This window comes from Anolis sagrei, chromosome 3 (assembly GCF_037176765.1).
Source record: "Anolis sagrei isolate rAnoSag1 chromosome 3, rAnoSag1.mat, whole genome shotgun sequence".
NCBI classification, from domain to species: domain Eukaryota; kingdom Metazoa; phylum Chordata; class Lepidosauria; order Squamata; family Dactyloidae; genus Anolis; species Anolis sagrei.
The window spans coordinates 193,006,993-193,033,981 of NC_090023.1; the positions used below are offsets into that span (position 1 = coordinate 193,006,993).

The 26,989-nt window shown below is 38.3% G+C and overlaps 1 protein-coding gene across 1 annotated transcript in view; it reads right to left on the reverse strand.

Annotated features, from left to right (window-relative positions):
* Positions 1–4,278: 4,278 nt before the first annotated feature.
* GLRX3 (glutaredoxin 3) overlaps positions 4,279–26,989 on the reverse strand; it is a 32,463-nt gene continuing 9,752 nt past the window's right edge. The window contains exons 3-11 of the mRNA XM_060768649.2: positions 23,123–23,197; positions 22,327–22,528; positions 17,111–17,283; positions 15,707–15,768; positions 15,460–15,517; positions 12,509–12,561; positions 11,111–11,150; positions 10,935–11,027; positions 4,279–4,547 (exon numbers count right to left, since the gene is read on the reverse strand). Coding sequence (XP_060624632.2) covers positions 4,497–4,547; positions 10,935–11,027; positions 11,111–11,150; positions 12,509–12,561; positions 15,460–15,517; positions 15,707–15,768; positions 17,111–17,283; positions 22,327–22,528; positions 23,123–23,197 — 807 coding nt within the window. The 3' untranslated portion in view covers positions 4,279–4,496. The remainder of the gene's footprint in view (positions 4,548–10,934; positions 11,028–11,110; positions 11,151–12,508; positions 12,562–15,459; positions 15,518–15,706; positions 15,769–17,110; positions 17,284–22,326; positions 22,529–23,122; positions 23,198–26,989) is intronic.

Sequence of the window (26,989 nt, forward strand, 5' to 3'; positions counted from 1 at the left end):
ATTGTCCAACTATTGAGGGATCTCTTCCAAGATAAATTAAAGACAGAATAAGTAAAGGGAAAGGTAGTCCCCTGACATTAAGTCCAGTCATGTCGTACTCTGAGGGGTGGTGCTCATCTCACTTTCTAAGCCAAAGAGCCAGCGTTGTCTGTAGACACCTCCAAGGTCATGTGGCCAGCATGACTGCATGGAGCATCGTTACCTTCCCACCAAAGCAGTACCTATTGATCTACTCACATTTGCATGTTTTCAACCAGCTAGGTTGGCAGAAGCTGGGGCTAACAGCGGGAGCTGACCCTGCTCCCCAGATTCAAACCACCGACCTTTCGGTCAGCAAGTTCAGCAGCTCAGCAGTTTAACCCACTGTACCACCAGGGGTATAGAGTATAGATCTGCAAAACATTTTAGAAGCATAATCACATATATATAGATCTGAGTATAGATCTGCAAAACATTTTAGAAACATAATCACATATAAATAAGAAAACTATCACCATTAAAATCCCAGAGTATAGAGTACAGAACTGCAAAACATTTTAGAAACATAATCACATATAAATAAGAAAACGATCACCATTAAAATCCCAGAATTCATCTGGAACCACACAGTCTAGTATTGTGTGTGTGTGTGTGTGTGTGTAAATCAAATCTTTCTCAAGAAAAAACTTTCTCTTTACTCCTTTTCTTAAACCTCTATCTTATTCTGGACCACACTTACACTGCTTTGGGCTTTTAAATGTATATAAATTGTGCATAGAATTTGAAACTTGTGAGGATAGCTGCTCCCATCTCTGCTGTTTCTGTTTTGAAATTTCAGTATAGGATAAAGGTGTGCCTTATTTATTTATTTCATCAAAGAGGTAGCATTAAATAATTCAACAGGAAACATAAGGTTGGTTAAACCAGAAAGACCATCCTAATATACTTCCATGGAACCTGCTGAATAGCCTCTTAATATTGCAATAGAAACAAAGCCTCAGGCCCCTTCTACACTGCCATATAATTCCATACTATCAAAGCAGATCAATTTACATTATCTGCTTTGAACTGGATTATATTGGTCTATATAATCCAGTTCAAAGCAGATAATCTGGATTTTATATGAAAGTGGAAAGAGCCAAAGGCAGATTTTGGAGCAACTTTTTGAGTACATGACAACTGTAGTGAAATGGATGGGATTTTAAACTAAGGACCTTTTCAAACTATATTCTGCTTTAACTGATATGACACCATGGAATCCTGGACTCTGGCTCAGAATTCTAAATGCCCTTCGAAAACTGAAAATCCCAGGATTCAATTAGGTGTTGCCATGGCAGTTAGAGTGGAATCATAGTGCTGTAATTATATAATGTGGAAGAGTTCTAAACAATCATTAAATTTATAACACTAATATGAACCTCATATTTTTTTTTAAAAAAAAATCACTAGGCTTCCCTCGACTAGACAGAGGTCCTCCAGGTCAGTTGCATGTTTGGATCGGAGTATAGGGTGGCAAACTGCTCGACGGGGTTGCACTCCCTCTGAAGACACAGGTCCGCATGCACAACTAAAACTCACTTTGGCTGACTTTGGTCTTTCAATCTTATTTTTTAGGCCTTTAACCTATTAAAGTAAAAAATAAATCCTACCCACTTACCATTAATTGGAGACCTAAATCAGAAGTTGGAATTGCATTGTCTTCCAGATGTTGTTGAGTGGCAATTTTCAGCCCCTTACTCTTGGCTGTCCTTGCTGGGACTGCTGGGTGTTGCAGCTCAGCAGAATCTTCAATAGCACAGTCACCACTCCTGGGCTGAATGCAGTGCTAACTAGAGTTTCTAAATTGATTCAACAAGAACGTAGTCCCCACTTATTATCCCTTGGGATTGCTCTAATTCAGACTAACGACTGGATGTAGGCCCACATTGAATCAGTTGAAAGAGACCACAAAGGTCATCCAGTCCAACCCCCTGCCATGCAGGAAAACACAATCAAAGCACCTCTAACAGATGGTCATTCGGCCTCTGCTTAAAAACCTCTAGAGAAGGAGCCTTGCCATGCTCTAAGGCAGCATATTCCACTGCCAAACAACTCTTATGAATAGGAAGTTCTTCCTAATGTTCAGATGGAATCTTTTTTTCCCCTGCAATCTGAATTAATTGCTTTGTGTCCTAGTCTCCAGAGCAGCAGAAAGCAAGCTTCTTCTGTTTGACAGCCTTTCAGATATTTAAAGATGGACATCATGTCCCTTCTCAGTCTTCTTTTCTCCAGGCTAAACATACCAAGCTCCCTCAGCCATTCCTCATAAGGCTTTGTTTCCAAACCTTTACTCATTTTAATCGCCTTTCTTTGAATGCACTTTCTTGTCAATATCCTTCTTGAACCACAGTTATAGTTAAAACTGGACACAATGCAAGTTATACAAGACATATTTAACTTAGGAAAAGAAAATTAAAAGGCCAGTTCAGGCATAGCTCTTACTTTATTGAATAGCCATGATGTCTCAGGTATGGCCTTCTGCCTGAAAAACACATTTGAACATTCAGAAAATGAGACCCATACTGGCTTCTGGTCAGGATGGCAACATTGCCAGCCCTCCACATTTGTTGAACTATCCATTGATTTAAGGGTTCTCTCTTAATACGAAAACCGGCATGGAGGATCATGCATTTTATTGAGTATACAAGATGCTTAATGTTGTATATTTTTATGTTTTAATTGTTTTCCAATTGGGATCATTTGGAAATGTATGTTTTCTTTGATTTTAATTGTATTTGTTTATTTTAATATACATGTGTATGGCATCAAATTGCTGCCTGTTATAAGGCTGCCTCCAGTCCCTTTTGAGTTGAGAAGGGAGGGGTAGAAATATGGTAAATAAACATTCTCCAGATTTATAAATATGATGAATACAAATGTGACCTGAATAAAATGTTTTAGTGCATACTGTGGGTTGCAACTACAGGTTGGGCATCCTTTATTTGTAATTCTGAAACTAACACAAAAACCAAAATTGTACACGTGTGACTGAGATAGTAACACTTTTTTTAATTGTTCAATGCTTTTAGGAGCCACGGTTTAAATCCTTGTGCCGCTGAACTGCTGACCTGAAGGTTGGCTGAACTGCTGATGTGAATGTCGGCAGTCAGATCAGCAAAACAGGGTGAACTCCCATTTGTCAGCTCCAGTTCCTGCCAACGTAGCAGTTCTAAAATATGTGAGTAGATAAATAGGTACCATTTCGGTGGGATCCGGGGAGAGCATGGATGAGCTCCCTCTATCAGCTCCAGCTCCCCATGCTGGAGAGAAGCCTCCCACAAGGATGGTAAAATAGCAAAACATCCGGGCATCCCCTGGGCAACATCCTTGCAGATGGACAATTCTCTCACACCAGAAGCAACTTGCAGTTTCTCAAGTCGCTCCTGACACGAAAAAAAATTCAGTGGGAAAAGGCAAAGAGACACTCCAAGTAATCTTGCTGGCTATACAATCAGAAGATGACATTGCTGGCTCCTCGGCTTGAAAAATAGAGGAGAGCACCTTTGCAAAGCCAGAGATGAAGCACCGCCTCCAGAAGTCGGTAATGAAAAAGAGAAGCCTTTGCCTTTGTGTTTATGCGTCTCATTTGTATACGATTGTAAAAAGCATTGAATCTTTATGTATGTAAAATGCTTTAATCTACTCTGAGTCCCCTGGAGAGAAGGGCGGAATATAAATAAAGTGTATTATTATTATTATTATTATTATATTGTTTTTGTTGTTCAATGTATGAAATTACCTTTAGGTTATGTGTTCAAGGTGTATATGAAACACAATTTTGTGTTTCGACTTGGCTCCTACCATTAAGATATCTCAAATATGTACTATACATAATATGCAAATACAGGTATTCCAAAATAATGTTTTAAAATCTGAATCCAAAACATTTTTGATCTCAATTATTTGATAATGGATATTCAATCTGTACCAGTACAAGACTGGACTGAGCCTATAGACAATCGCTTCATTTTTTTTTCCTGTTCCTCTGTGTTCTCACTGAAAGTCAATTACAGTCAAACACATTTTTCCCTGAATCTCTCTCCCTATAATCTATATAAAAACTAAAAAATTGTGATGCTCTCTTACTTCAGCATCTCCTTCTAGCACCAAGTTTATCTCAGTATGTCTGGAACATCTGACTGGAAAGACCAGAAGTCAGAAAAGCTCTGAATTTAATAAAACATAAAATTAATAATGTCTAAGTCAACTAAAGACCTCTTGTAAATACAAAGGAAAACAGAAGTACACAATGACACAACACAATTTTGAAATCAAGTTTTAATTCCTTTTGAAGATGCTCATAACCTTATACTGAGGTGAAAACCTACATTTCCATACAGATCTAAAATGAACTTGTGAAATATGAAGTCAGAATCAGGCATATTTTTTCCGTCAGGACTAAGCCATGAATTTTTCCAGTACAAATAATAATACTTTTTTTATTTCAATAATAGTCTTCAGTGATGTGCTCACTTGCATTAATTTTCCCCTTTCAGAACAGATGACAATTCGCCGCTTTCCTTTAATTCCTAGGAAAAGAAGAAATAGATAAATCAGAGAGCAATATCACAATAACAGCTCTATTTAGCCAGTTATTCTGTAGCTTGGCAAGAGGAAGGTGGTCCACTGTTATTTTGCATTTAGTTTATTATCTACCAGTGAGGGAAAAGCAAACCAAAAATTCTACTAATAATCAAATTGTCATCCAGAGACATGTCAGTCACACAAATGGAATCCTGTCATAGTCCAAAAGGGTGTCTACAGAGCCTGCCCAGCACAGAGAGAAAAGTATGAATCTACCTTACATCAGGGATCCCTTAAAAGGCTATGATTCCACTTTAATTGCCATGTCAATATTCCAGAATCCTGGGGTTTGTCATTCAGAGAGGGATATTTAGTATTCTCAAGCAAAAAGTACTAATGCATCACTAAACTGCAACTTCTAGAATTCCACAAGATGCAACTATGGCAGTTAAAAGTGCAATGATAGTACTATAATTGTGTGATGTAAAAAAGCCCTTAATCTAAACCAGAAAGTCTGTGAAGGTCCTATCAACATGTCTCTTCTATTTTCAGATCTCTTGGATGCTTTAATTTCTATGAACTGTGGGTCCATCTTGTGGTACTACTGAAATTGTTTTTAAAAAAAAACAGGCTTCATAAATAGCTATTCCAGAGGCTCTTTGTTATGAAACTTGGGAGGTATGGAATACAATCTCTGTATTTGCAGGAGATACATTCTAAGACCCTCTATTGATACTTGAAACCGTGAACAATAGAGAACTCTCTACTTCAGCTAGAAACATACTCTAAAATCACACCTGAAGACCTAGAGGCCCAGAAACACTTCCAGTCATACTGTACACTTGTGTTTGTAAAACCAGTATCCTTTCGACAGGATATTACACTACATTTCTTCATCTTACTAAATTACAATTTTACATTTTACATTGTAGTTTTAATAGTATAAATTACACGATGTAACACGATTTTTGGTCCTGAGTTATAAATGTTATTTTCTAATTGGGTCTATCATAAAAACATGGGAACATCAATTAAACTGCAAAAACGTTGTGTTGGCGGAACATTTTGCAGCACACTACAATGGTTTCTTGATGACTCTCTCATAGAGTCTCAACTAATTCAACAAAGTTTGCGGCAGACACAAAAAAGAAGTTCCTGGAGTAGAACAACTACTTTCAAAGTAAGTACCAAACAATTAAACAGGAAATAACACTTTCAAGCCAGGAACAAAAAATATTTCAAATGTTTTCACATGGTGTTATTTAACTGTCTTTGTAATTTTAATATTTATATGTTATTATCTTGATATTGTTTGAAATTAGCATTGTTTTATATTTATTGTTAGCCACCTAGAGTCACTATATCACAATAATGGAATAAAAATAAAGTAAATAAATATTTTTTTTAAAAAATCACAATGAGCCCTAGAATATTTCAGGAAAGTTCTAGTGCATCATTGAGCTGCAAGCTTCAGGACTCTGAAGGATATTGAAATGGCAATAAAAGTGGCACCACTGTATTATAATTGTGTAGTCTGAAAGGACCCCAGGTTGGATTATATCTGTCAATCTATAGTCTACTCTCAATAACAGAAGCCCTCCAGGTTCCACCTATTACCCAATAGCATGATTTTTAATAGAACTGTCAAGGATTGAAACATGATTTTTTTTTGCTTGCCAATCATTTCTTCTTTGACCATACAGATGGTCCTTCAACTAGTGAAGAGGGCAAAGGTTTGGAGAAGGTCATTGTTGTTCCAGGTTTCAGTGGGATATAACCCAACATATGTCTCAGAATGGCAATGAAAAAGGGCTAGAAGTGTTGGCCCTAAATGAGGCAATGTGAGGCAGTCCATCCAAACAATAAATGCTGAAAGGTGAAGAGCAATATCAATAGGTCAGATGATTGTGGATGCCAATCATCTATTCCAAGCTCCAGGTCTTGGGCCTATAGATATTGCTGGACCACAACTCCAAAAATGTCCGAGTATTATGCCAAAGGGGGCTGGGTTCAAGACTCGGAGCTACTGCGTTAGATAATGCAGTGTTCTCACTTGTATAGAAGTAAAATTCAGCACCAGGTTCTCTATATGAAATTGGGAAGGAGGGGTTATCTTGTTATTTGCCCCAGGGCACAGACTGCATTTGCCAAATTTGTGTGTTAAATCTCAGATGACTGTCAGCCATAGAAGAGGAGAATCTTTGTACATTTAGTTCAATTCCAGGATGGGCAATTGAACTAAATCATCATAGATCCAGATGGTCATACTGCCACACAATGCAAAACTAATCTGACATCACTTCCAGTTTTCAACCTGGCATATTCAAGTCATTTTTCAAGGGGTATGGAGAGCCCTAACAGCGCTCCATGCAGTCATGCCGGTCACATGACTTTGGAGGTGTCTACGGACAATGCTGGCTCTTCGGCTTAGAAATGGAGATGAGCGCCACACCCTAGAGTCAGACATGACTGGACTTAATGTCAGGGGACTACCTTTCCCTTTACCTAAGGAGAGTAATGGATTTGCACCATTTTATGGCAAATAAAATCCTCCATATAACTTACCCATTTTGCCTTGCTAAATGTTTTGGGGCAGAAAGAAGGCCAACTGGTTAAATCATTGCTTGAGTTCTGTAATTTTCATTCATACATTGAATCAGAGGAGGGGGGGGGTCGTCTAGTAGCGCAGCTGCTGAACTTGCTGACCAAAAGGTCGGCGGTTTGAATCCAAGACAAGAAGAGTAGAATGAGCTCCTGCTATTACCCCCAGCTTTGGCCAACCTAGTAGTTCGAAAACATGCAAATGTCTCCTGCATATGTCATCAGTTGGGGGGGGCCTCCCCCCAGCACCAACTGCCACTCTGGACCAGAGTGAAAAGAGAGGGGGTCAGGGGACAGTTCCACCTTGTATTCTGTGCTTTGCTAGTAATACAATATAATATAATATAATATTTATAATATTATAATGTAATACAATATAATACTAATAATAATATATTATAATTATATATTTTATATTACATGTAATATTACTAATAATATTACAATATAATGGTATAGTACAATATAGTATTATATTATACTGATATTGTACTATGCTATTATAATATATTGTATGTACATATATCTTTTAAGCCACTCTGAGTGCCCTTCGGGGTGAGAAGGGTTGCATATAAATGTTGTAAATAATAAATAAATAACTAAATAAATAAATGTGAGTAGATCAATGGGTACTGCTTCTGTGAGAAGGTAACAGCACTCCATGCTGTCATGCCAGCCATGTGACCTTGGAGGTGTCTACGAACAACTAGACATTAAGTCTAGTTGTATTCCCAGAGTCGGACACAACTAGACTTAATGTTGCGGAAAACTTTTACCTTTACATTGAGTCTTATTAAAGTCAACAAAGCAAGAGAGACTAGGTAGGTCAACGATAGATAAATGCTATTTAACTGGACAAGATTAGATTTATATGAAGCAATGTCTCATTAACAGTAATAAAAAAAACCAGATGCTACCTGGTACCCACAGAAATAATGACCAAAATGTGAACTTTTAGTGCTATGTGATCAATTTCAGAGCTCTCTAAAATGCATAGCCTTGCACCCAAAGCATAAATTCAACAAGAAAAAAGATTAATGTACACACACACACAATTGCTAATTTGTCCACTCTTTAAAACTATACAGGTCATAAAAATAACCCTTGAGTACAGTACTCCACCAGAGACATTTTTTTTTCAAAAAAATTGGGTACATGGGCTAAGTAACATCAACTTATTTTTAAAACCTAATGAGATTTATTGATTCTGTCTTCCCAGGAGTTATAAGGCCTATGGTATTGGCTATAAAACATTCAAGACAAGAATAGGCTCTGGAGTATTTGTCATTAGGAGCCTGGGCTTGTTCTTTTTCACAAAGACACACAAATATCAGAAGATGCAAGAACAAATGCAGATATTTTTTTGTGTCTTTGGGGCCTTTTCCAAAAGGAAAAAAGGGGAGAGAGTATACAATAAAATGTGTTAGCACCGGCCCATACCTTTCTTCAGGAATGAGACAGTTTGCTAGGCAAAATGTCATTGCCTTCTTTGAGGGGAAACAATGTCAAAAAGCAAGCTCTAAGAATCAAATGGAAGCTGTAAATGCACCCATGGGAGAGAGGGGGTAGTTCTTACAGGACTACTGTCAAGAAAGCACATTTCAGTGCTACTTTAGCAGGCACTGTAGTTGCACATCAAAGATATATGGCCACTTCCACCAATAAACCAAGCTAATAATAAAATAGAAAATTCTATAAACTAATTCAATTTCATTTTTTAACAAAAAAGGAATCAGAAAAGTTTTGCACGTTAACAATATTTTTTAAAATTACAACAATGAATTAAACTTCATTGGTTGAATGCAAAGCACAGAGAAATAAGAACTCCAGGTGATATAAATACTGCAGAAGTAGATGACAACAAGGAAGGCACAGAAGTAGTCATATAGAAAACTAATGACAAATGTTTAAGAAAGAGATTCATGTCTATATTTTGATTTCTGCTATTATGTTAGTAATGACAATAATGGTACAAAGGTATGAAAATGTAAGCAGGCCCAGCAGGCAGATCTCTACCCAGGAAGGAAAATCTTCAAAATGTAGCCTGTAATAATTCCTTGACGTTCTTCTTCTCTTCTTATCCCCAATCATGAATCAGAGATAATTAGCTATCAAAAGCCCTGGAAAGGTTTCCATGAACAAAAATTATTGATTTGGAATCTGAGAAGGTTTCACATTGGTTAAGATTTATATCTTATCCACCTCACACTATTTGGACCTTTGGGGTGCCCTAAAGCCCAAAGATATACTACAATGGCAATAGGAATGGAGGCCAATTTTTCTCCCTGTTCAGTGTTTACAGTAATCCAGAAATGACATCTCATTACATCTGGTTTGCTTTTAGGTTAATGGCAAGACCAAATACCACATTTTGGGGGTGTTTTAAAATAATTTAGGGGTAAGAATTGCATGAAAAAAATAAATGTGGAGAGTCTAATGCAGAGGTCCTCAAACTAAGGCCCGGGGGCCGAATACGGCCCTCCAAGGTCATTTACCCGGCCCTCACTCAGGGTCAATCTAAGTCTAACGACTTGAAAGCACACAATAACAACAACAATCCTATCTCATCAGCCAAAAGCAGGTCCACACTTCCCATTGAAATACTAATACGTTTATATTTGTTAAAATTGTTCTTCAATTTAATTATTGTATTGCTTTTAAGTGTTTTTTTTTTTGCACTACAAATACTATATGTGCAGTGTGCACATGAATTCACTCATGTTTTTTTCAAATTATAATCTGGCCCTCTGTTTAAAAAGTTTGTGCACCCCTGGCCTAATGGCTTTAGGGTCACCAGAGTTTAGCTTTACATCTTGGGATGCTGTCTCTTCAATTGGATTTGGGATTTTTTAAAAAAGGGTTCTGAATCTCCAAGCTACTGTATGTATTCTAGTATAAGCCAACTTGAATATAAGCCGAGGCACCTAATTTTACCACAAAAAACTGGGAAAACATGTTGACTCAAGTATAAGCCAAGGGAAGGAAATGCAGCAGCTACTAGTAAATTTCAAAATAAAAAATAGATAACAATAAAATTACATTAACTGAGGCATCAGTAGGTTAAATGGTTTGAATATTTACATAAAACTGTAATTTAAGATAAGACCGTTTAACTGATTAAACCATTATTCTAACCTTCTTCAATGTAAATGTGCTTACGTATCCTTCCAATAATAATCGAGTAAAATAATGGAAATATAATAATAACAGTAATAATAGAGTAAAAAAATTAATGTAATAAAAATAAGAAGAGTAAAATAATAAATGCACAATAATAAATAGAGTAAAATAATAAATGGACTAATAATAATAACAACAACAGAGTAAAATAATAAATAACTTTGACTCAAGTACAAGCAGAGGAGGGGGGGGTTTCAGCCTAAAAAGGGGGCTGAAAAACTTGGCTTATACTCAAGTATATACAGTATATATAAGAATTACACTGAAATCATATACCTAACAGGCTAAATGCTTCCTAGAATAAAATGTTTTGACGATTTGGCAAAAGAACAATGACTATAAAGCCAAGCAATGTCTTGAGGAAAGATTTTCCATGATATTGGTAAAATTCTTCATCTTGAGACATTATACTTCACCTTGGACAAGATAAAGCTCTTAAAGAAAAGGTTGGTTTCCTCAGATACCTAGACCAAACATATTCAGAGCTTTGCAAAGTAATTAAAAACATTTGAAGATTAGATCACAAAGCAACTAGAATTATGAACTTAGTACAACAAATATCAACATGGACCAGAATAAGCATACTTCTTACCTAACAGTTCTTCCCTTACCTTAACAATATCCAGGCCTCCAATAAGTTCCCCTTTCACATACAACTGTGGGTAGGTTGGCCAGTTTGAATGTTTTTTTAACCCTTGCCGAACCTAAAAGACAGAACTCCAAGTCAGTATTCCACATTAGGTTTGTGCAAACTGATTCATGAGAGAGAAGTAAATGAATAAATTACCTCTTCGTCCTCCAATATATCAAAAGTGTCATAATCAACACTAAAAAACAAACAAACACAGAAAGACGTGAAAAAAGCAGAACATTATTCAAGATAGTGGTATCCAGCTATCTTATTTTTATTATTTTTATCAATGTAGAAGGCAGTGCAGATATTCTCAAAACAGGAGACGTGTAAGAGAATCAGCAATGGATGTCAACAGGTTTTGTGACACTCATTTTGATATACTATAACAGAAAGAGGAAAAAAACAGAAGACAACAGAAGAATCTGTATACAACTACACAGACAAATAGAATTCAATGCAAGAGCAAGTTTCCCTGTGATTTATGGAGTAGGACTTCTGTCCTACATCCCTACTTAGACATGAGCCAAGGAGAACTACTGAAATACACATATCAAGAAGCTATTCAACACTGAGAACACCTATTGGCGGAAGGAGAAGGGAGAGCCCAAAAGTGTCTCAGAAGTTATTGACAAGCTGGAATGTGTCCAGAGGAGGGTGACTAAAATGATCAAGGGTCTGGAGAACAAGCCCTATGAGGAGCGGCTTAAAGAGCTGGGCATGTTTAGCCTGAAAAAGAGAAGGCTGAGAGGAGACGTGATAGCCACGTATAAATATGTGAGAGGAAGTCATAAGGAGGAGGGAGCAAACTTGTTTTCTGCTGCCCTGGAGACTAGGACGCAATGGAACAATGGCTTCAAACTACAAGAAAGGAGATTCCATCTGAACATTAGGAAGAACGTCCTGACTGCGAGAGCTGTTCAGCAGTGGAACTCTCTGCCCCCGGAGTGTGGTAGAGGCTCCTTCTTTGGAAGCTTTTAAACAGAGGCTGGATGGCCATCTGTCGGGGGTGCTTTGAAGGCAATTTTCCTGCTTCTTTGCAGGGGTTTGGACTGGATGGCCCATGAGGTCTCTTCCAACTTTATGATTCTATGATTCTACAATATCCATTCAAGAGTGAGGAGGTGCTACTTTTTTCAATTATAGTATCCAGCTCCCTGTAGAACTATATTGGCCGAGAGTTCTGGGAGCCATTTCTCTTTTTCTTTTTTAAAAAGGTAACTTTTCCAAACTCTACCCCATGCTCTGTTTGTTGAAGAAACAAGATTGACTATATTTATCATGTTGCAAATAGACAGCCCCATGGAAATAAAATTCCATTGTATTCGACAATTACTAATAAGGTTCAGAAAAACAAAAACCCTCAGTAGAGACCAACCTTGATAAAAAGACCAAAAAGGGAAAAGAACAGGTGGAAAACAGATGGAATCGGAAAAAGTGTTACAGGGATTGAAAAGCCATGGAGAAACTGGGTGGATTAATTAAGTTGTGCAGTGAGCAAATATGTTATCATTTCAGAAGAACAGATGTGCTTAAGACAGAAAAAATACATACCCACTATTGTTTAGAATTTCTATAATTTGCTTGCTGAACCCACACTTTGCCGTCTACAATAGGAAAAGAAAAAACAATTCAGTAAAGTGTACGGGGGAGATCAACATATGGTGAACCCATATACACTGTGAACACAATTTGAGATTTTCCTTCTGTCCCTACCCCATCAGAAACCGAAGAAGTTCCATGCAATTGATCTGCATCTGCTTTGCATTCAAGAGCCACTTGAATAAGATTTTGCTGCAGCACTCTATATTAATTTTATATAAGCATCAACACACTTCTCCCCAGCTGTCAACATTATGGTAGAAGTTGTCAGTCCACAACTAGCATAGATTGGTTCACAAATGAACTTTCTGTGTGGGGGTACATAACCACATGCCCCAATACCATGAATTAATTATGTCATTTTCAGAGGTTCTCCCTCAAGGATCTCTTGCCATTTCATCTCTCTCTCTCTCGCATAAAAATATTGTATGTTTTAGCTAAGGTGTGAGAGAGACAACAGAACAAGAGATACCTAATTTCTGGGACATTCTGCCCCAAAAGGTCTTTTTAGTGTCAACACAGATATCTTTTCAGCTCTAGACAAAAAGATCTTTATATCAGCAGGCATTTTAGTGTCTGATTGTACTGTGCTATAATGTTCATTGATTGGCTCCAGATTTGGAAACTTTCCATCATCTGGGTTGCTGTGAATTTTCCAGACTGTATGGCCATGTTCCAGAAGCATTCTCTCCTGATGTTTCACCCACATCTATAGCAGGCATCCTCAGAGGTTGTGAGGTTTGTTGGAAACAATGCAAGTGGGGTTTATATATCTGTGGAATGTCCGGGGTGAGAGAAAGAACTCTTGTCTGTTTGAGGAAAGTGTGAATGCTGCAATTGATCGTCTTGATTAGGCATGGGCAATTTCAACAGAAAGGAGGAAATTATGAAAATGAACAAAATTTGGCTATCAATATATTTTTTAAAAAAACTCTAAAATCAGGACAGTAAAGAAAGAACAACACTCAAAAACAGGGGAATTCCAGACAAGAAACAATCAGAGCCAGCTAATCACCTCCCAACAAAGGATTCTCCCAGGCAGAAAACAAACAAGCCTTGAAGCTGCAAGGCTATTCAATGCTAATCAAGGTGATCGATTATGGAACATGGCCATACAGACGGGAAAACTCACAGCAACCCAGATGATGGAAAGTTTCCAAATCTGGAGTCAATCAATGAACAGTACAATGAGACACTAAAATAGTTGCTGGTATAAACATCTCTTTGCCTAGAGGTGAAAAGATATCTGTGTTGACACTAAAAAGACCTTTTGGGGCAGAATGTCCCAGAAATCAGGTATCTCTTGTTAAGCTGCTTCTCTCTCATCTTAGTTAAAGGATACAATATTTTTATGCAAATAAGAAGGCAGTTTTCTGGGTTGGCGAGTGAGAGAGAAATGAAATGGCAAGAGATCCTTGAGGGAGAACCTTAAAGATGACATAATTAATTCATGGTACTGGGGCATTTGGTTATGTATCCCCACGCAGAAAGTTCATTTATGAACCAAGCTATGCTAGTTGTGGACTAATATCTTCCTCCATAACGTGGGGGAAACTTCAGGAGAGAATGCTTCTGAAATATTATTTATTTATTTTATTTAAAACCTTTATATTCCGCTCTTCTCACCCCGAAGGGGACTCACAGCGGAGCACAACATATAAACAGCAAACATTCAATGCTGGGACATGAATAAATTATATGCATACATAAACATTAAAAACCTTTGTCTCAACATTAAAATGCAGTGTTTAAAACCATCTCGATCATCTGCATAGAATCTAATTGGCCTGGAAAGGTTTCCAATTGCTGCTTTATTGCACTGTCCTGAAAGTTGTGGATTGATGCTGTTGATCCTGTTTGTTGCATTGTTATGTTTTAATTGCACTGACACTGTTTGATAATTGTACCATGTAAACCGCATTGAGTCGTCTGTTAAGGGCTGAAAAATGCGGTATAGAAATAAAGCAAATAAATAAATAAATTCCACAGCCAAGTTTTTACCATCCTTCTGAAGGACAGGAGAGTGGGGGGGGGGGGGGGGGCTGATCTAATTTCACCAGGAAGAGAGTTCCATAGCTGGGGGACAATCACCGAGAAGGCCCTTTCTCTCGCCCCCACCAATCGTGCCTGTGACAATGGCAGGAAGGAGAGCAGGACCTCTTCGGATGATCTTAATCACGGCGATGGGGGCCATCATAGGGGCTATACAGCCCGGAGAACTCACAGCAACCCAGTGATTCCAACCATGAACACCTTTGACAACACATTTTCCATCATCTCCTTCCAATGGCTGCATGCCACTGGGCCTCTTTTTTACTATTGTGTGAAGAAATACTGGATATCTCCTTATGTAAACTGGGAAAAGTAGATCTGCTGGAATAACCCATCCCTCACTCCCCGGTTACGCTGGTGGAAAACCCCAAGAAGATTTCATGCCTCCTAAGTGTAAATGCACACATTTCAGGACAATTCTGCCCAACATCCCCAAAAAAAGGTTCTGAAACCTCTTTTTGAATCCTGTTTTGCATCCTCTCCTTCTAATGACAATATAAAACTCAGCCTCCTCTACTTTCCATGGTAGAACCACCAACTGCCTGAAAATGCTTCAGAGAGTTAAATCGGGAGACTGTTTGATTAATGTAAGCTTCAGAACAGAAAATATCTCACCTTTTCAACTAAGTCAGACGCAGCTTCTTCCAAGAGGTCTGTTCCATCATAGAAGGCAGACCTTGAATATAACTCCTTCTATCTTATTCATTCTCTTTTTATAAACAACCATGGAAACTTTGTTGAAGGGTAATATATAAAAATTTTAAATAAACAAATAACAAAGCAAGAGATCTACCATCTGTCAGTTTCTAAATCTACACGATAAACAAATAAAACACATCCAAGACTCTTACCTGTTTATTTCCTTTCATAAATAACATCACAGAGGCTTTGTTTATCAGGTCTTTAAGCCTACAGCAGAAAAAGAGAAAATATGGATAAGAGAGTTTATAACAAAACGTAAGTCAAAAATACTTTTTAGCAATATATAAAACCAAAGAGCAAACGTTTTTAATATTGAAACAAAATATATAATTCAGTAAGGAACAAGATACAATTTTTCACTCTGTGCTAGACAAATAAAAACACGATGCACCATACCTGTCCTCTAATTTGTGTGCCTTGGGGCAGACTGTATTCAGTTCTCCAGAAGCCTCAAGCTCCTGGAAATATAATCATTTTGTATTCATTAGGAAAGTATCATTCATATATATATATATATACACACACACAATAATAAAAGTGAATATATATATGTGTGTGTGTGTGGCTAGGATATTCAGTTACACGGACAAGCTCCTGTCTCCACAAACAGCTATAGTTCCCACGATGCAGAAGACACCATTGGCCCTCCCTCCAATGACATTGCAGGTTATAGTGAGCGCCATGAACATGCCCAAGAGCCCTGCCAATGTCCTCCCCAAAATACTATACTGCCACCACCTAAGTGAAGGCTTTCATAGGAAACAGTTTCATCCTACATTTTATGTGTTTCCTCTACCACAGACATCTCCAAGTTTCTTACTCTCACAATTGGTCTGTGAGTAATTTGTAGGACCCCTCCCACTGCCTCTCCCTTACCCCTTTCCTATTCTTTTCTATTGCACACAGCAAACAGAGGAATTGATCTGCAACTGAACATACAGAGAGGTTTGGGGAGAATTCACCATGATGTATAGGAGTTGTAGGTACTGGGATGTATAGTTTACCTGCAATCTGAGAGCATTCTGAACTCCACCAACAATGGACCTGGAACTAACTTAGCACACAGAACCCACATGGCCAAGAAAAAAATGGAGGGATTGGGAGGGATTTAGAGGAGTTGTAGTTCACCTATATCCAGAGTGCACTATGAATCCAAACAATGATGGATTTGAATCAAACTCAGCATGCATACCCGATATGCCCATATTTGAATACTGGTGGATTTTGAGGGGAATTGGCCTGGACATTTTGGAGTTGTAGGTACTGGGATTTATAGTTCACCTGCCATTAGTGAGTACTCTAAACTCCACCATGGATGGAATTGGACAAAACTTGACACACCTGAGCCACCATGACCAGAAAATAATACTAGAGGTCTTTGGGGAAAATTCGCCTTGATTTGGGGGAGCTGTAGTTCACCTACATCCAGAGAGCACTGCAAACCCAAGCACTGATTGATCTGGACCAAACTTGGCACACAGAACCCCCATGACTAACTCAATCTACTGAAGGGAGACTGGCTCACCATAGTGGGAGTTGTAGTTTATCCTACTATCAGAGAGCACACCAATTATGCATCTAGAACAAACTTGCCCAACATAACAAACTTTAAAGTACTGATGGACCTTCTCGTGGTTAACCTGACATGAGGGGAGTTGTTGTTCACCCACAACCCTATGCATTTTGTATAATTACAAATCAACATTTTCAAAAAATCCGGACAATGCTGGGTACCTCAAGCTTGTGCGTGTCTGTGTGTATATACATATAAATTAAAAGCACACAAATCTTTTCTCTCACCTTGACAATATCCAAGCCACCTATAAGTTCTCCGGCAACATATAACTGTGGATAGGTGGGCCAATTGGAGTATGTTTTCAATCCTTGACGTACTTCTTCATCAGAAAATATATCAAAGCTGCTAAATACAACATTGTGTTTGTTAAGAATTTCTATAATTTGTCTGCTGAAGCCTAGAAGGAGGTGGGATTGGGTAGGGAAGATAAAAACATATTATAATTAGGCTGATCATACAGGACAACTGTGCAAATTTAAGATATTATCTAAATTAAAATAATGCAAGCATGTCAGTGCAATATGAGTTTAAATAGCAACACATTGTTCTCTACCACAAAGGAAGGGGAAATGTATCTCGAGGACTACATGCACCATCAACTACTGTGCCTAGTTAACAACAATGCCTATGGCAGCCTGGCAGCTTTTGCCCCCTAATGCACAACACATAAACCCAAAATGGCTAGCTTTGGATAGAAAATAAAACCAGAAATAATATGACATACTGTCTGGCACACCAATGTGGCCTGGCAGTGGGCTGTGGGACCCTTCTAACTCACCCCTACAGCCTGCCACTGTTCTACAATCTCACAATTCTCTCTGGATCTGTAATTGGTTAAGTGGACGAACACAGAGAGTGCTCACTAATGCTTCCTCTTCATCTTGGAAAGAAGTGACGAGCGGAGTGCCGCAGGGTTCCGTCCTGGGCCCGGTCCTGTTCAACATCTTTATTAATGACTTAGATGAAGGGCTAGAAGGCATGATCATCAAGTTTGCAGACGACACCAAATTGGGAGGGATAGCCAATAGTCCAGAGGACAGGAGCAGAATTCAAAACGATCTTGACAGATTAGAGAGATGGGCCAAAACTAACAAAATGAAGTTCAACAGTGACAAATGCAAGATACTCCACTTTGGCAGAAAAAATGAGATGCAAAGATACAGAATGGGAGACGCCTGGCTCGAGAGCAGTACGTGTGAAAAAGATCTTGGAGTCCTCGTGGACAACAAGTTAAACATGAGCCAACAATGTGATGTGGCGGCAAAAAAAGCCAATGGGATTTTGGCCTGCATCAATAGGAGCATAGTGTCTAGATCTAAGGAAGTAATGCTACCCCTCTATTCTGCTTTGGTTAGACCACATCTGGAATATTGTGTCCAATTCTGGGCACCACAATTCAAGAGAGATATTGACAAGCTGGAAAGTGTCCAGAGGAGGGCGACTAAAATGATCAAGGGTCTGGAGAACAAGCCCTATGAGGAGCGGCTTAGGGAACTGGGCATGTTTAGCCTGAAGAAGAGAAGGCTGAGAGGAGATATGATAGCCATGTATAAATATGTGAGAGGAAGCCACAGGGAGGAGGGAGCAAGCTTGTTTTCTGCTTCCTTGGAGACTAGGACACGGAACAATGGCTTCAAACTACAAGAAAGGAGATTCCATCTGAACATTAGGAAGAACTTCCTGACTGTGAGAGCAGTTCAGCAGTGGAACTCTCTGCCCCGGAGTGTGGTGGAGGCTCCTTCCTTGGAAGCTTTTAAACAGAGGCTGGATGGCCATCTGTCAGGGGTGATTTGAATGCAATATTCCTGCTTCTTGGCAGGGGGTTGGACTGGATGGCCCATGAGGTCTCTTCCAACTCTTTGATTCTATGATTCTATGATTCTTCAAAATTAAAAAAAAGTATAGAAGCCTTTCATAAGGGGAGAAGGAGAAGGAGAGTGCTTAATGTGCATGAAAACACACACACATCTGAGAATATTGGAGGAATCTCAGCCCATCTTCAAAAGGTTCGACAAAAGTGATTCATGGTGACAGATTTTAAAAGTTTAACAAGTGTACACACAAAAGAAAAGTGTTACATGATTTCTGTCTGGCAAATTCACCCATTACTTTTGATTTGTACTGTAGCTTGAGGTCTCCATGATCTGCATTTTGAACCACGAGCAAATAGCATTTATTTATATGGCATCCAAGTTGCTTTTCTTCCCACAACTGAAGCATTAAGTTCTTGTACAGCCTCGAGTGAAACAAGAATCCTGGATTTTTTTCCCTCCTCCTCCCATTCATCTGGGAGTTCATTAGTAAACAGCTACGGGCTGATTGCTGATGGTTATTCTGCTGCCAATATATTAACTCATTTCTACTGTAAGAGGCTGCGAGAGAGAGAACAAGAGCATACACACTTTATTTTAGCTGTGGGCAACTACATGCAGACGAAAAAGATTGATTGGTGGTGTTTCATTTTTAAGGGTTAAAGCAGCAAACGGGAAATGTTATGCTTAGGGATAAAGTGCCAACACTGCTTTATTCCCATAACAAAAAGATTTAGGCTGACTTTTTGAACAAATACCATCTGAGCAATACAAAAGCTAATGAAAGCACCACTGAAGTGCACATATGAGAACATAGAGGCCCTGCTAAGAGTAATGTGGATGCTAGCTGCACAGTGAGAGAAAGCTAAGTACAATTATAATACTAATGATGTAAGCAAGCAACAAGCCTGCGAACACGGAGCCTAGGGGATAGACCTCATTTAACATTATTATGAATTGGCTTTCCATAGGAAGTGGCGGAATATGGGACATAACAAGGGTTTCTGATTCCATACCAAGATCCAATTACACTCTGTTACAATTGACAATCTGCTATTATTAGTATGAAAATTAGCCTGGATACCGTCCATCAGGAACTTCTTCTGCACAAGCAGCACTGAGCAGAAACTCCCAGCTGACCTCTCTGGGCGCAAAGCTGATTTGCAACACAGATATGCCAAGCAGACTCAGCTCTGCTAGAAGGCCTAAGAGAAAGAGGATAGTGAAGGCCACTGATGGTAAGGGCCACTTCCTTCCCCAAAACAAGATGGGCAATGTCAGGTCTCACAACACAACTGGGCTGCAAGTCCTATCAGTCCCGGCCAGGGAGGGATGCTATTCAAATCTGCAGGGCTTCAAGTTGCCCCAAGGACCCAGTTAACCCTCTAAGGTGGCAAGCTGCCTTGAGTACCACCTTTCAAGAGGCCCATTCAGTAGCCTGTGAAAAATAAGGACCAAACAACTGGGAGTTTTGCTATTTCTATCTATGGAATCTGAGGTGATGCAGAACAATAGAAAATATGTGTGCCTGATGAACCCATAGCCACATAAAAATCATCCGACAGTTATTTATTTCTGTGGTTCATTTTCAATGAGCCAAGCATTATTTGCAGCAACGGATATGATGGCCGGGCAGTAACATATACTGCAACCTTACTATTCTCTGTATTCATTATGATCCATCTACATCAGTGACATGAAGACCACACTAGCTGTGTATCTTGCCACTCACCTATTATGACTAGCAATTGCCCTTAAAAGACAACTGAAATAGAAAACTGCACTGCCTCAATGGAGACACGATCCTTCCCCATCAACTTATTAATTTCTGCTCTGGAGAGTCATATGTGGAAGACATCACTACACAGTTCCTTCCACTATTAAAAAGGGCAACTGTTAGACCCGTCGCAAACTCTGTTCCTGCGGGAGGAAAATTGCTAGCATGTCCCTGACGTCACGAGACTCCGCCTCTCGCCCCGCCCCTTTCTCCGCCCCTTTCTCTTTGCGAGCATGGTTTTTCCTGTGCTAGGGCAGCATTGCCCGCATTTTCTCTCAGTTGGCAGAATTCAACTGAGAGAAAATGCGGGCAATGCTGCCCTAGCAAAGGAAAAACCACGCTCGCAAAGAGAAAGGGGCGGAGAAAGGGGCGGGGAGAGAGGCGCAGGCTCATGACGTCAGGGACTTGCTAGCAAGGTTTTCTCCAGCAGAAACCTAGTTTGCGACGGGCCTTAGGTTTGCAGGATCTAATGTCTCCCCCTAGAACCCAGCTTCTAGAACCCTGGTTCTCAACCTGTGGGTCCCTGGGTATTTTGGTCTACAACTCCCAGAAATCCCAATCAGTTTACTGGCTGTTAGGATTTCTGAGAGCTGAAGGCCAAAACATCTGGAGACTAATAGGTTGAGAACCACTGTTCTAGAAGGAACCTGGTGCAAAACTGTGACTCAGAAGCTATATTAAGTCCAAGAATAACAGCCTTAATTGACAATTGGCAACCTTTTTAGTAATTCTGTGTTAGACAACAGTATGTGCAATAAAGCAATGCACATCTACAGTAAATCACCCAGGCAATGAGCAACTTAATGCCAGCAGAGTGAGAATCACTGACTGTGGAGTTGTGCAGGGCTGCACTTCAAGCAAGCAGCTACACAAAGCAGTTACACAATGACTTTACGGCTGCTTGTGCAACAAAAAAGTAGACTAGATGTCATCCTTGTGCTGACTTCACCAACGTGAAAATCCTAGTATGATGCTAGCACAGTGACAGCTGGATATATAGTTCCCAGAGATCCCCCAGCAGTTTTCATTCCAACACATGACCTCTCTTATCTTGCTTACTCAACCGAGCTTGTACAATGAACCTGATTCATGTGCACACCTTCAGAGCATTCACTCAGCATAGTGCATTCACTTAAGACAAATCATGATGTAGCCAATTAATTACAAAGATTTCCAAAAAGAAAAAGAAAAAAATGAAAGTAAAGGCACTTAACTAATTCACCCATTCCAAGCTTTTGGGTCACCTTGGTTATCCTGTATCCTCTAATGAAATTATCAACTTACTAAGTTCACTGATGGAAAGCCATTGTTTGTTTGTTACCAATGGATGGTAACTAGAAGCCAATATGAAATGCTATATAAGGGTTCTGTAAACCCTTATATATGCTAATGAACTGATAGTTCTGCCAGAAGCCAAAATATATCCTTAGCCATTGTTTCTTATTGGATTCACTCTACAACAATTCCGTTATTCTAGCTCAGCAGCAAACTACATGGCACTGTATTCCCCTTGAGAAGCATACAACACCTGGAAGGTTGAAAAACAATGGAAGGAAAGCATCCTGAGATAGGCTGAGTTTTCTTTTTTCCACCTATCAGTATGAACAGCTGGACATTTTTGGGCAGAGTCGCCTCATGCTAGCTGTGAGTTTTGGGACTGAAAATTCAACAATATCTGAGGTCGGAAGGCATTAATTTTCAAAGGCATCTATTTATACATTGGAGCCTAAGACAAGGCTCCATTTGGGCCAACTGAAGGATCAAAACTTAAAACTCAAAACATAAGATATAAAATTTCTCCTGGGGCCTTTATTTTTTGCTGCATTAAACAGTAATCCAAAACAAGTCTTACCACAACGTGGTTCCTGAGGTGTTCCCTTCATAAACAGCATGCAAGGTGCAGCATTGATCAACTTCTTTAGTCGGGCATTGAGGTCCTCTTTAGAAGTGTCATTGGCACTAGCTGGGACAGTAACGTTAGATGCATGGCGCTGGACTTTTTTGGTCAGTTCTGGTGCATGAGCACCATCTAATTGGTCAATTTTTTGAGAATTCTGCCAACAGAGAGAAGTAATCTAGGTAAACATTATGAACTCCACAAGAATACGCACCAGAACCTGGAACATCTCTTCACCACATACAAGCATGATATTGTAGGAATAGCAACCACAGGAAAAATCAACTTAATGTTTCAACTGTTTCAATTGGATGAGCAAAAGAGAAGACAATACACACACAGCAAGTAGAATGGTGTAATAATTGAATGTTAAAATTTGCTATAAAATGCAGACCTGCAGATGTTATTTCAGACAAATCACCACAAAAAACTTATGAGCCAATCTATAATAATTTCCATGTCACTATTCAATTGTCAAATCAAATCAAATCATTTATTTCAGTCATAGACCAGCACAAGAAATAGAATTCACATTTTCATACAAACTTGCTATTCAATTGTGAACTGATCAAATTCAGTTTAAGAACAATCTGATATTACGAATACATTTCTCTATCTGTCCTAGATAAGTTATACTGTAGTTTTATGTTCACCTAATATTATTAAAAAAAACAACTATTTCACCAGTAATGAGACAATTGAATTTATCCTTGCAAACATCCATGCAACAAATCTAATTAAAATACCTTACCTTAAAAAACAAGAATGTTGGAACAGAAGTAATTTCATATTTTTCAGATACTTCTGGAACTGCCTCAGCTTCCAGCTTTAAAAACACAAACACAGAGCAGTTCATGAAATATGGTTTTATTTTCATGGTTTGGAATATGCTCAGTGATCCTGTCTACAGTGTTCTTTTAGTTATGTTAAATGTTTAAAAAGGATTTCAGTGCAAAAGTTTGTGACACATTTGCATTTAAATGAAACTCACAGGGCAGGCCTGTCATCCACTGAGCCTGCAGTGTCAAAACAGGTTCAGAGGTTTTTATTTTGTTGCACATTTCAAAAGATGCCTGGAGGCTGTGAATAAAATTCTTGGTGCACTAGTGACCTAGTAAATTTTCAATCATATGCAGCTACTACTATATTGAAATCCATAAATCACTGACCCCAGTTATGTCATGATTACAGTGCTTATTTTCTGCCCACAGCAATTCTTGCTGTTTGCTCTATTGACTAATTTCAAGAGGCAGTACATCATGACTGACATTTGCAGCCTTCTGCAAATTATGAAGCAAAAAAGGAGTATTTCTTCAATAAACTATTGATGCCTGTGAAATTTTAGTTTTTAACTCCTACAGGACTGGTAGTATATAACTGATCCACAAACACAAACAAGCCATCAAATATGAAAATACAAAAATGTGAATATGTTTCATTTAAAATAACACAAAAGGGAGACCTGAAATATGCCTTCATACGTGTACATGAGCAATAACAAGTCTGAATACTTGGTAGAGGTTGGGGGAAGTAGCCTGATGTTTTAACATATCGATTCTGGGATTACTTAATTTCTGTAGCTACTGTATGTATATGTGTGTTGATCTTGCTGCAGAGAATACTCCATGTTTTGGTGAGCAACATGAATGTTGAAGCCCTGGATAAATTTGGCGGGTGCTCCCAAATAGGTATACAACTCCCAAAAATGTTGTGAATTCTAAAGCATAGGCATACCAGTAGAGATAACTGTGTTAATGTAAATCATATTTGCTTGTATAGCTATGGTTTAGAATTAACTTCTTTTGAGTTGTCAACATCCAGAAGAGATGTTTTAAATTGAACTGAGTCAACCAGATAAACATTTTGGTTTTCAAGTGGTAAAAAGTAAAATGTACTGTTTGAACATTAAATATAGGGATGCACACACATAATAACAAAAACTACAAGATACTAAAGTGGAAAAGGTTTTAGCAGAAATATATCGCATTGGCAACTTTCTCTTGACACTCAATATACAGTATAATATCAATACAGAAAATATTATGCAAACATTGGTGATATCACCAACAGAATATTCAGAAGATGTCATCACAATGGTGTTAGAAACAATCATATCCCCAGAATAATTGAAAAAAACAAGTCCAGTTTATAAGTGTTTATAAAAGCACTCTTTTTTAAGTTTATAAGTGTTTTTTAAAAAGCTTTAATACCTAACATTTCTTCAGATATAAACTATATTTGGCCCAGCAAAACGCAGATAATGCTAAAATGTGGCATATTTAATTGTTACCCCTTTTTGATATGAAACCAGTTAGTAATTTCATGATTAAACAGGCTCTTAATTTTGGATATAACATGCAGATAAAAAAAAGTAGGGGAAGATGTCAAAGGGGTTGAAAGGTACTTTGTGTTATCTTTAAGAGATATTTTATACAATGAATGGTATATAACTCCAGAAAAATTGTCCAGAATGTATAAAGTTGTTTTAAATTTTATGTTGGAAATGCGAACAACATGTGCAGGCATTTCTATTGAGACTGATGGATAGAAAGGAAATATGGATAATTATGGTATATGACCAGAGCATTATGAATATTATATGTACAAAATGGAAGAGTAAACTAATACCAAAAAAAAAAACTGGATTAGATATTAAAACGGAATGATTTAAGTGGAATGGACATATTAACCTCTTTGACAGGAGAACAATTATTGTTGACATTTTAAAAAGATTGCAAACTCTTGGTTGTATTTTTGCAGACAAAAGAAAATTATATGCTAACTTCTTGTTGTTTATTCATTCAGGTGCTTCCAACTTTATGACCTCATGGACCAGCCTGCATAGACCAGCCTGCATCCAGCTCCCTCAAGGTCAAGCTAGTCACTTCAAGGATACCATCCATCCATCTTGCCCTTGGTCGGCTCCTCTTCCTTTTTCCTTCCTTTTTCCCCAACCTCATCATCTTCTCCAAGCTTTCCTGTCTTCTCATTATGCGGCCAAAGCATTTCATCTTTCTCTCTAATATCCTTCCCTTCAGTGAGCAGTCAGGGATTATTTCCTGGAATATGGACTGGTTTGATTTTCCTGTGGTCCAGAGTCCAAGGCTAACTTAGATTTTGTTAATTAGTAGGTTTGAATCGAGAGCTAGTGCTGCACAGTGGTTTCAGCATTGGATTACAACTCCCCACTTGACCACAAAATCCACTGGGTGACCTAGTTCTAGTCACATTTTCTCAGCCTTAGGGGAAAGCAATGGCAAACCATTTTTAACAAATCGTGCCAAGGATACTCAGTGATAGGTTTGCCTTTGGGTCGTCATGAGTCAGTAACAATCTTGAAGGCACACAACAGCAAACAACAAAATATGAATTTGAGGAAGAAGTATATGTTTCAATTAGCTGAAGAAGTTAGTTTTCATATTTTAAGACCAATAATCGCTGTAAAGTAAGCCAGAAATCACTGTAAGTTTTCTTCATTTTGTTGTTACTGTATTCTTTTTTCCTTCCTTTCGTTTCTTCTCATTTACTATGGATAACTTTTAATGTACTTTAAAACTTTAAATAAAAATATGTACATTTATACACTCAAGAATTTCTTGCTCTGTTTTGCTTGACCCCTACCAGTTTCTATATTTATGAATTCACTAGATCCAGCTTCAACAAACCTTAACACCATCAGGAAAGCTAACCTAAGGATTAAAACAAGGAAAGGGATTAGTGTGGCCCTCCAGGTACTGCTGAATAGCAACTTCCATCAATCTCTATTATTAAGGGTAGTGGATCAGGCTGCTGTGACTGCAGTACAACAATACATAGAAAACCATAGAGTTGCCAAATACAAAATTTAAAGGATCTCATGAAGTCCTTTCCTAACATATAATTCAGGCACTTTAGTATGCATTCAGGGATCAGTATTTGAAAATTCTCTGTGACAAAATGGCAAACTTTTAGCTAGGTACTTATTATTTTGCATTCTGGCAGGCTTTCTTCAGCATCTCATTTGCCCCATTTAAAGATGGATTGTGGCATGATTAAGTGTTTTGCATATCTATGTATTATTAATACTGTTTAATGTATTTTTAAATGGTAATTCCTCTCACTACAAGAACAGCTTGTAAAGAAAACCAGACCACTGCAAGATGGCACAGAAGACTGTGTGATGCTATCCAGCAATATCTATAAGGCAAATGAGGCCAATCAGCAATCTTTTTCTCCTTCCAAGTTATCATTCATTTTAGCATAACTGATGCTGCAGGATCATGTTTTTTCTATCCTCATCATAATTCATTCAAAAACCCCATCAATTTTCTGTTAATCGCTGCCATTAGTATGCAAACAGATGGATTTTATAATTAATTTGACTTCAGGCAATACAGTTATAGACTCACAGGATAATACAACTTTACCACTGTAGCTAACAGTTATTGATAGTAACCCAATGTCATATTACTCAACTACAAGTAACAGTAGTATTATAAAATTAACTCTGCTGTATACCATCCATCAAGACCAAAACTGTTTGACTAAAACACTGCACTCAGTTACAGATATTCTTAGATGAAAGGCCACCAAGGAATACCAATGATTTCGAGGCAAGTAAAAGGCAAGAAATCCTGTC